This window comes from Corylus avellana, chromosome ca3 (assembly GCF_901000735.1).
Source record: "Corylus avellana chromosome ca3, CavTom2PMs-1.0".
NCBI classification, from domain to species: Eukaryota; Viridiplantae; Streptophyta; class Magnoliopsida; order Fagales; family Betulaceae; genus Corylus; species Corylus avellana.
Genome location: NC_081543.1, coordinates 13,372,081 through 13,383,422, shown reverse-complemented (window position 1 = coordinate 13,383,422; position 11,342 = coordinate 13,372,081). Strand labels below are relative to the sequence as shown.

General features: G+C 35.0%; 1 protein-coding gene across 8 annotated transcripts; it reads right to left on the bottom strand.

Annotated features, from left to right (window-relative positions):
• Nucleotides 1–1,749: 1,749 nt before the first annotated feature.
• LOC132175344 (uncharacterized) lies at nt 1,750–10,371 on the bottom strand. 8 transcript variants are annotated; one of them, XM_059587250.1, is made up of 11 exons: nt 10,111–10,366; nt 7,101–7,985; nt 6,720–7,007; nt 5,027–5,112; nt 4,475–4,872; nt 4,335–4,403; nt 3,604–4,234; nt 3,261–3,491; nt 3,056–3,180; nt 2,862–2,944; nt 1,750–2,459 (listed from the first exon to the last, which is right to left on the bottom strand). In XM_059587250.1, exons 1-11 carry the CDS (start codon nt 10,186–10,188, stop codon nt 1,983–1,985), a joined length of 3,351 nt encoding a protein of 1,116 aa, XP_059443233.1. In that variant the 5' UTR covers nt 10,189–10,366; the 3' UTR covers nt 1,750–1,982. The 8 variants fall into 8 exon arrangements, with proteins under 8 accessions (XP_059443233.1, XP_059443237.1, XP_059443238.1 ...); XM_059587254.1 differs by having other exon boundaries at nt 4,335–4,388; XM_059587255.1 differs by having other exon boundaries at nt 4,335–4,385.
• Nucleotides 10,372–11,342: the final 971 nt, after the last annotated feature.

Below are 11,342 nucleotides of genomic sequence, written 5' to 3'. Positions count from 1 at the left end.
ATTGACGAAATAGGAGGTTTTAGACGTAAAATAGTAGTTCATGAGGTTCGGGTGTCCCAATTGATAGTTTATAGGTAGAAAATAAAAATGTTTTGTAATTCACGAGGAAAAAGGTAGTTTCCCCGCATTTTAAAGTTTTTGGGCGTTTTTGAGAGTATGAAACTCTGACTTTGGCACAACAGCAAATAGAAAAGTTAAAATTGAAAAGTAGACTTCTCTCCCAAATTGTATCCTTGCTTTTTTGTTTTTTTATAGTTTTCTATGATGGACATATTTTGTTATTAGCCATGTGCTTCTCTTCCAAAAGTAAGTAGTTGTTTTGATTTTCTCTTCGATTGCATCTGTAACTTTCAATTGCAGTTTTTTTTTTTTTTTTTTAAATGAATAGGTTCTTCTAAGACAATTTTATAGTTATTGTTGTTTCTTTTTGTTTTAAAAATTATATGAGTTACTAAATTGCTGTACTATAAACTAACTAGTTTGTCCATTTTTATTATGTTTTTCCAAATATATATATATATATGGTTATTTTTATATAAACCGCCTTTTAGTTCACCTTTCTTTCTGATATTTGAACGGCCCTTACAATAATGATTATCTGATACCGTCACCGTGTTGCAAGTGTAAAGTTTGGGATGATTTTACATAAAAGAGTGATGCACAAAATGACAAGCAGCCTACTTCATAATTTGACGTGCTAAAAAATTAACACTTCTAGAGATTTTCAATGCGGTTTTTTATTTTTTATTTTTGATGATAAAGGCAAAACTGGTGATAAAAATCTGCAATGATAGGAGAGAAGATCCAACTTGTAACACGTTCATGGAGAGTTGCAATTCATTCTTACACATAATAATCAAACTCATGATGAACGGTGTCCACTCTAGATATGAAAAAGGGATTTTGAAAAGTTTTTGTCTCATCTTATTTTTCAATGGGTCTGAGATTTTAAAAAGTTCTAAGAAACTTTTGCTTACATTATTAAATAGAGCTAATAATGGGTCGGGTCCAAAAGGCTTCAGACATAAAAATGTGCAACTTAATTTTTGTGTGCCCTAAATGGTCTATCATTAGTTTATCAGATTTATTGGAATGATGCTCTTGTGGTGGCTTGCTATCTGATGTCAAAAGCTAGCTCTAGATGCAGAATTAAAAAAATAAAAATAAAAAATAAAAAAGGGTGGGGTAATATGAGAAAAATTAACTAGAAGTAAACATTTAAAAGGACACAAAATACTAGGGTATAAACTCCAACAAGAGAATAAACTTAGTCATACAACACAAAGGGAGAACATGATCAACAAAAATGAGCCTATGAAATACCAATCCGGTCCAATAATTTCTTAATGTTGACGTGACATTGCCAAAATCCATCCTTAAATCAGCCTTAGTGTGATATATAACATTTCTCCGAAAAAAAAAAAAAAAAAAAAAAACCACTCCTTTCCCTTGCTCTATTATTTTTTGGTGAGTGTGACGAATTTAATAGGCCAACATCTATTTTCTTTAATGTTGCACATCGGATACTAGTTTGATGCAAGTAAACAAAAGTTTGTTCTCCATCTCCAAGTTGTGTATATCCGTGCCTAGTGAATGTTTGATGAACTCTTTCAATTTTCCTTATTACTGCTCCCTTTGTAGCAAATTTAAAGGAAGAAATATTGTGATGGATAACTAATTGAACCAAATTTGAAGCAAGAATTAAACCAAAACAACAACAAAAACTAGAAATCTTACAAGGCTCTCATAAATTCTAAACCAGATGGAAAATTGGACTCTATTAAAATAAGACTAGGGTCGTTATCATTATCCTGATTCCTGGTATACATGAAAAGATTTTTTTTCATCCATGGTTTGGTAACTATTCACAGTATATCTTTCTATATCTAAGAGCTTGCAAAGCCACCAGAAAGTGGCAGGGAGGTTTTCACAGCATGCCTCTCAAGCAACAACTGCTTTGTTCTGACAAGATTTCACACTTGCTAATTGTTGGAAAAAGGTAATGCAAGGGAAAGTGATAGTGATAAAGAGACTTCATCATCATCTTTATTGCTTTTGTTAACCTGTGGCTCAAAATGCTTGTCTTGGTCAGTTCTGTTGTCCATGATACCAAGAAAGGAAGGCATGACTCCCTGCTTGTTTGATTTGTTTTCGACACCCAAACAAAGCTCAAGATTTGGAACCCCGTGTTCCGACCGACCCCTTTCATCGTTTGGAAGTATTTGCCTCTCTGGTGAAGATGCAGCCATACTATAGACTCCACCCCATCTGGGATTCTCGAAGGATGGAAGTCTATCACCAAGATACTTTGTGCCTGTAGAACCATCACATCCATACGCCACACTGAAACAGCTCTTCATCCTCTTACATTCACGTTCTTGGTCTACAACATATTCTTCGCTTTCTTGAAAACGACGTTTGAGATCTGTTTCCTGCCTTCTAACATCTCTTTCTTCTCTCTGCAGGAAGAACAAATACATCAGTGCTAAATTCTGATACTCAAAGGGTTGTATATTGCTCTATAATCCAAAACTGGATGATCAAAATTTACAGCTAAGGAACACTTTGCTTTTTAATTCAATATTAACAGACTTTTGGCAAGGAAATGGAGGTACTCTATAACCAAATCAAGATAATTAATCAATAAATGGAGAGAGAAACATAAGTATTTCAATCAACAAAGCACCAAAATTTCACTGTGGCATTATTAGTTACTATCCTGCATACAATATATGCCTGAAATTCAATAAACTTTTCTTTTTTTTTTCTTTCCCTTGAACACAAAGCTACCAAGTGTATTTGAAGAATTTACTTATATTTCACTTAACATTGAGTAATTACTCTAGGGAATATATCAGTACCCTCTTGGAACTCTGTATGTCTTGTGAGCAGCTAACCCTTCTTCCTCGAAATACACCCCAAAAAAACAATAATTTATTCCAACCTGCCAAGGACAAATAATATAATATAATTTAAAGAAGTGAATGAAAGTTTGTATGCGGGTCTCCAAATAAATTTCTATACAACTATAGAAGTTAAGGTCAATACTACTTACGCTGAGAGTTTTCAGGCAGAGAGTTAGATGAGAAAATTAACAGTTCCGCGCCATCCAAATTTACTTTGAGTGCTGAGTCATTCTTAATCATGCGTTCCAGCAGGCTCTTGTAGTTCCTTCCATAGCTACATAAAAAGCATACAAAATGTGAATGACAGCATAAGGGAGAGTACTTTGACTTGCACAAGGAAATACCCATACGTACCTTCCAAGGTCTTTGGCAAAAAAGTAGAGAGCAATATTATCTTCTGTAGCATGATTTTCAGAGAACTGAGTTGGCCAAATGCTCAAGCGGGGTACTTCCTGCAATATAATTTTTTGAGGAAGCTTGAGAACTACTTCAAGAACTTTAGGTGAAGCATAAGTTGATAAGTGCGCTTGGACCCCGTTACAAGAGCTTGGAAGTTTTACACTTCTCTGAATTTCAAATTCGCCTCTGCATGAATGTCAGATACTCTTGCATGAGACATAATTAGCAAGGTACAAAAGTGAGTTGAGTTAAAACAAACACTGGCAATGAACTTTCAGAAAAGAGCAAAAGACCATACTGCCATATGCAATGAAGCTGTGGAACAGCAGAAATCTGAGACGGAATGGCTGCCGTAAACCATGGAAAGTTTCTCAAATAGGGAATTTCATTGGAAGGAAACATAGTATTTGAATGATTTTCTTTTGTAGCAGAAGCTGCTTCTGTGGAGTGCTCAACATGCCGGCTCACATCATCAAACCCATCTGGATATTTTAAGCCTTGCTGCACCAGATGACTAAATGGGTTCAATGAATTATGTGATAGCTCATGACCCTGGACAGCCTCGAGGTCATGGTAGTTGGATACTGATGAGAATGTTTCACCACGAGATGCATTTTCTTTTACACTCGATGATGAGATACCAGAACTAGCAACTGGTGAACTAACTGTAGGATGAAATTCAGCCGTATAATTCACTTGAGTTGACTGGCATTCTTTTGTAACCTTTGCATCAGCAGCATTTGAAAGGTGTAAGCTATTGTTATCAAATGACAAGGATTTACACAGTATTCTGGTACGTCCTTCCTTTCTCTTGTCCTCAACAGTAGTAATGCTGGCAATTTTTTGCTTTTGGACACTGACATCTTTTGCAAGATGGCCTTTCACTTTCGAGTCTGTAATGTTAAATGATTTTGACTTAAAGAGAGAACCTGCGTGGGAAAATCTTAAATTAAATAGACTACAACTCAAAGAAGACATTATAATGAACAACACAGGCTTGTGCCCTAAAGCTATGAAGTAAATACTCACCCCGCTGCAACTGAATTTGTGATTGCAATTGGGATGGTTTATCACCTGTCACTGCTGGTAAGCAATCATCTTCAGGAAAATATTTAAAAGATTGGTCATCTAGAGAAGTAACTTGATGGGCTGGCTTGATTTTGTCTTACCTGAATTCTTAGACGAAGACTTCCCATGAAGTAGAGATTTACTGAAGGTTCTTGAGGCCCTGGATGATTTAACACTTGTTTCAAGACACCTTTTTGTCACCAGACCAGCTTCTGAGTTTCTTGCATGTTTCTTAGCAGATAAAAGAGAAGAAGAATTTTCTTTCTTTGTTTGGATTTCCTCAACATCTGAACCCTCTACGTTCAATTTTAAACCACTCTTAAATCTGAAAGCGCTAGCATTTGTAGATATTTCAACAATTCTATTCATGAATGAATCGTTTGAGGTTCTAGCAGTTTTTGGAGCTTCATTTTGTATGTCCATTTGCACCCCAAGCATGCATTCTTCACACATCCAATCGCCTTCAGGAACTTTGTCCAGTTTAACACGCATGCAATAGCTGTTTGATAGAAAACAAAATGTCAATCTTTCATCTTCCTGGAAAAGGGAAGAAAATGATGGAACACTCATGCATATAGTTTACTTTAAAAAGGAAAAGGGAGAGAGAGAGAGGGAGAGAGAGAGAGAGAGTCAAAGATCCAGAAGATATTTACATGTGTTCAGCACCGTCATAGCATTTGCTACAAATAGAAAGAGACTCTTCCCGGCCTACATCACCGCAAATATCACAAACTTTTACCTGTTGTTCAAAACAGACCGTCAATGTTATTATACGCAATAAATGCAGTATAGAGGTGCTATATCTATAAAAAAGTAAAATGGTGATGAAAAACCAAGCAGAACACAAACATATAGATTCACATGAAAGACCAAAAGTAGTTTTGTGCTGTATGACTTAAATCAAAATTTTAGCTTGGCTTTGTCAGAAAGCAAGTTAAATCATATCATTTTCAAAACTTTAACCACTGTTTTCATGGAATATGCGTAAAAAAGTTCAAATAAATTCAATGGTGCAGTACCAGAATTTATATTTTTTTTAATCATGGTTTTATCTACTTCTCTTATGTAGTAATAAATGTTAGACTTCAGAATCAACAAGTGATCGTGTGATATCAACATGTTGCATATGTCCATAAGTTCATCTGTATCAGTTCATGTCTAGTATGTGTACCATAATTTCATTTAACCAACATGTTGTAAGAGTCATGATTGTTGAAGATGGACTGAAGACCATGAATCTATATAGAATTGAATGGCAAAAAAACCTGCTAAGACAAGCAGTTCTGGATCTAAGGCTTCAGTAAGATTGAAGAAACTGATTAATCCAAATTTGGACCATGGACTGGTGCAAATCATACAAATTTGTGAAAAGTTACGAAAATGATCTTGAATACATTGCCAATTTAGAAGTTTCAAGGACTGGAAGAGGACAGTGGTAGAGCTTAAGTCTTTTATTCTTCAAAACTCTTTGGACAGCTATGTTTGTCTTTCCTAATTTGCTTAGTTTTCATAATTTTCTTGTTCTCTTTTCTCCTTCTAGCTAAGACTGCTGATTAAAAGACATTGCCATGACAATTAGCATGTGCTAGGCAATTAATATTAGAACTTTACCTATCAAAAAAATATATATATTAGAACTTATTATTGTTATTATACTACGGCCATCAAATCATTAAGTTATCTAAAAAACAGAGTGAATATGTTGACCAATACACATCTCAATAGCTATAAATATCATAAAATGAACACTTATAACCATATCTGATTATCCAAAGCACTACCTTCTTAAAAACATCAAAATAATAATGACATAAAAGTTATTGGCTTTCTGAAGAAAATTAGAATATAAGATAAAAAATAGTACATAGCACATCATCTTCTATGTATTGGTATCTCAGGAAATCTTATGCCAGCCTTCAATTTACAGAGTATTTCAACAGAAATTCAGTGTATATGTCTGTGTATAGGTGCTCACATTATTTACATGGCAAAGCACCACCTAGGCAATATTAGACCTGCTAAACAAGCATTCGCTTACACCTCTAAACTACCAAGGCCTTTTTCAATGTCCCCCTAAGCTTCAAAAATTTGTAATGTGGGTGTCTAATTTACAGCCCCTTTCAATCACGCCCTCCATTAGCAATTTTTGTTAAATCTAACAGAGGAATAATGAAAAATCATAACAATAGGGAGTGATTGAAAGGGGCTAAAAATTAGCACTATTGCAAATTTTTTAAGTTTAGCATGGATATTGAAAAACATGTGGTAAAATACGATAAGTGTAGTTCACCTGATGCCAAAGCAATATACAGTAGCAAAATATACCAAGAAGGAAATTTTACATACTTCATCCTCCAATGTAATTGATGTATCATTGCAGTCACCAATCTGGGATTGCAAAGGAGGCTCCTGTATATTGGGCTCTGCAACCACTGCACAAGAATTCCCAATGTGGTCCTTTTGATCTAAACATAATACAGCTTCAACCGCCAAATTTCCGTTATTCATTTCAGCATCATCTATCATAGATGCAGCAAGGTTATGCACATCTTGCATCTGTCTACCAACCCTGAAGGTTGCCACTCTTTTTAATGATGATTCCACCTGTTCCTCAGAGCAGTCAGAAGGCTCTCCCTGAAAGTGAAGACAGAAATAAAACTTCAAACCATGGGGAATTTCATTAACCAAAATTAATTAGCCACCTAATGAAGAATCTAAATTACACACCTTCAGCAAGTTAGCACCAGCACATAAATCTCTCAAGGAAGAAATTTCTGATTGATCTGATTTGCTTGAAATATCTGCTACAGCCTGCGCAGATTCTTTGTCAAAGTTTGGCCTCCAAGGATCATGATTGTCCACTTTGTCAAAATGACTACTACTAGCCAGATAATGGCAGGCAGGTTGATCATTAATAGCCTTTTCAACAGCAGGAACGCTATCAACTGAAGCTGAAGTACACAATAAATTCTTCATGTTGGCATCACCATGATGATCTCCAACAATCATTTTTGTGTAGTCTGATCTACTGATGCACGAGACATTATCACCGAGGCACTCCATTTCTTTCTGCTTCTGAAGCTGAATTGAGTACACTTGAGGATAAATTATTTGCACTTTTGGAAAATCATGCTGTCCTTCAGCGGTAGGGCCAGTGTTTACCTTTACATGCATCTCAATGTTTTCTGAAACATCAGTGGACTTCAAAATAGGTTTACTTTCTACATTTTCAGAGAATGAATCATGACTACAACATGCACTAAAAACATTGCTTATTTCACTGCTTGTGTGCTGTCGACCATTGCATCCACTACTCGACGAAGGAGATAACAGATCAACATCACTAGAAGAGCTGCCACAAGCTGCTCTCCTCTTACAGGCTTCATCTGAAAACGCATCAACCTTGGTAACCATTACTGATGCCATTCGTTCGAGATGCATAGATGGTGAGCATGGGGTGGCAGGCACGTTGCATGTACTACATTCTTCTGCCTTTTGAAATGTACTGTTTGAGAAGTTGCATGTCCTAGACTCTTCTCCCATTTGAAATTCACACCTTGAGAAATGCCTATCAAATTGTTCTTCAGTGCAGGATGACCCCTGCTGCAAATGCTATAGAAGATTAAAATAAGAAAGAAAAGGTTGTAAATTGTAAACAAACATAATCCAAGGGAAAAGCTAAACGAAACAAAAAAAAACAAAAACAAAAGTAACAAAAGATAAATTGAGCAAGATTACTCATGATGTTACATTTATACAAGCACAATGGTTATCTGACACATGCATTGTGCCAGAATTGGCAACTTTATATTCGTAAGACATGACAACAATGCAGTATTCTAAAAAAAAAAGAAGAGTGAGGAAAAAACACTATAATAAGAAAAAATGCAGAAGAATCAACAAATACTTAGATTATTTTAGTTCTATCATAACAAACCCTAATGAATCAGATCAACTATGTAGGAAAAGAGCTTTTGTGAGCTTAATTATTGAAATCTTATATGGGTCCCAAATGAAAAACACAGTTAGTGAACAGTATAAAATTCCCAATGCTACAACAAATAAAGAAAAAAGAAACAAATTCCAGGCTAAAACCAAAAATGCTTCTATGTCCAGCTCATGCTGTAATTCTTTACTTCATTCACTTTGAAGTGTTCATGCAACATAATTAAACTTTTCGAGGGGATGATGTAACGACCTAAGAAAAGTGCAAGTCATATATGATGGTATCACTCTAAAACTACTAGTTAAGTTACGATTGGAGTTTTCTAGTATCACTCATAAAGTACGGTCTCACACAGTAAGAAATAAATATAGGACTTCACACCCATCAACACCTTTATAATCTACCCACTCACAGTGGACAATCCATCTTCCTAATGTGGGAACTACCTTTATTGGGTGTCACAATCTCTCCCACTCAAATCCTTGACATTCTCGCTATAGTCTATGTCATGTAGTGTCTCAGTACCACATAGTGTTACTTAGTTGCTCCAATACCATCAATAATGAACAGATAAGTGTTAGTCACATTTGTGCTATCACTCCAAAAAGACTAGTCAAATTACAATTTGAGCTCTTTAGAATCACTTATAAAACCCAGTCTCACCTAGTAAGGAATCAATGTGAAACTTAGCATACATGAGCACTTTTATAATCCACCCACAAAAGTGAGTCATTCATCTTTTCAATGTGGGACTAATTTTCTGGGGTGTCACAGACGCTGGGGGGAGGAAAGCTGAAATAAAAAATTTATGCTATTCTGATAATGAGAATTAAATGCCCATTCTCTCCGTAAAAAAAATATCCATCCTATGAAAAAAATCCATCCAAGTATATTCCTATTCTGTTTCATTATTCTACTAGCAAACCAGCAAAGACAGAAACTACAATTTACATTTTTTTTTTTTTTAATTGCTAAGTTAAAACTACAACTTACAATAAGAGGATAACCTAAAGGAAAACTGAAATACGCCAAAACCGTGCTCAATAGCCTTTAAAATAATTTGTTCTTTCTGAAACAAACAATTTTAACTCTACAATAGCTCTCCAACATCACATTTATTAAAATATCTACAGAGATGGCCCCAACTAAAAACTTTCAATACAGTAGCACATAACCAAAGTCTTTTTAATTTGAAGAGTATTACAAAAAAATTGTGTGATCAAATGCAGACTAGAAAGTAATCAAAAGAGACATGCAATATTTCCTGTGGTTGGTTGCTAAGAAAATGTTGTGCATAAAAAGTACTCATTCACGATTGCTACGACAATGAATTAGTTCGGGCCAGTTTGTTGTGCATCAAAAACTTAAACTAAATGATCACAATGACATTTTGAACAACACCAATAACAATTTATACCACTCTATAAATCGTCACAGAACTGACAATCTTAAACCACCCAATCCAACTCCAAACTGTAAATTCACAACTTTCATCACTAAAAACAATGCGAAGGTAAATAGAATACCTTTTCCCTTAACATCAATGAAGCCCATATACCCAGCAAAATCATTCACAAAACACATAAAATTCACGCCAAATGCTCCCAATCAAACCACAAATTCCATCAAAATTACAACTTGGAATGTAAAACCAAGACCCACATAATAAAACCAACCAATTCCACCCAGAAATGACCCATTAACCCCACCAAGAACCAGAGACAGACAAACTACACAAAGAAACACAGAGAGAGAGAGAGAGAGAGAGGGAGAAGCAGCACAAGCACATGCCTTTATGGGTACCAAACCTTCTTCTTCCTCAGTACCACCATACAGCTCTCTCACAGTCCTAAACCTGACCTTCTTCATGTCCTCCAATTCCAAAAACACCAACCCATCAACATGAACACAAAAAACTTGTCCACACACTAAAAGAAATGGAGTAGAAGAACCACTGTTTATAAACGTCCTCGAAACTCCCACAACACTGAAATGAAGAAAAGCCTTTGTGTGTATAAACAACCTTTTTGTTTGCCTTCTCTTAGGGGCAAACTGAACTTTTTTAATGTTTTTTTATTAGGTTGCTTTCTTTGGAGGGGCAGATTTTTTTTGTTTTTTTTTGTTTTTGTCCCAAGTGGCGATTCTGTGTTTCTTATTTAGTAGGGCAATGTCGGTCTGTGGTAGGCCGTACGGGCTTTGTAATGTTCTGAACTGTCGGATGAGGGGGGGTCCTATGATTTGTGTTTAGTACTGCGTTCGACGGTTGATATTTGAAGGAAGCCTATGGCGTTGGTGTAGGGTGTGCCGCACCGTGCACGAACTTGAAGTAGATGGTAATTTTGGTATGCAGGGATGGTTTTCCGGTTTTACGGGACTACGTGTTTGTTTGTGGAATTTGAGTTGTAATGAGATTTAAGCATAATTAATGTTATTTATTATATTTTTATACTATTATTATATAATAATGATGATTTGGCAATAAAAATTAATATTTTGATTAATAAGGGGTTGTAAAAATAAAAAATTAGTGACTGATATTCACTGTTACATTATTATAATTATATGACAATTGCATAAGAGTCTACTAAATATTATTTCTCAAAATATATACAAGATTTTAATTTGATTATTTAAAATGGGTCAAATTTATTAACTCTAGTTGCAAATTTTGGGGAGGATTTGTGTTGGGTTCGCAGGTCACATAAAAATTTATTAACCCTTATATCAAATGTTGGGTATAGATCATGTTAAGCAGTTGAGGGCCTAAAATTGGCATGAATATAAAACTTTATAAATCAATAATAAAGTGACTCATTTAATTAAACAAGTTAAACCCTTTAACGTTAATCTACTAATTTTATGTTGAGTTCATATGTGAATTGTGTTAAAAATTATTAACCCTACGGATAAGGAAGAGGCAAATTTGGCTAATTTGGTTCTATGCGTATTTGGTATAATTTTTAGGTTATTCTGTCACCTATTATTCACTAAATTCAGTCTCTAATGTATAGATTTTTAAAATT

Excerpts from the sequence above, each read along its gene's own strand:
- LOC132175344 (XM_059587250.1), bottom strand. The coding sequence starts at position 10,188 with ATGAAGAAGGTCAGGTTTAGGACTGTGAGAGAGCTGTATGGTGGTACT. Across the intron at positions 3,492-3,603 it reads CAGCTTCATTGCATATGGCA|AGGCGAATTTGAAATTCAGA; the intron begins GTATGGTCTTTT and ends ACATTCATGCAG. Across the intron at positions 2,945-3,055 it reads TCTGCCTGAAAACTCTCAGC|GTTGGAATAAATTATTGTTT; the intron begins GTAAGTAGTATT and ends TGTCCTTGGCAG.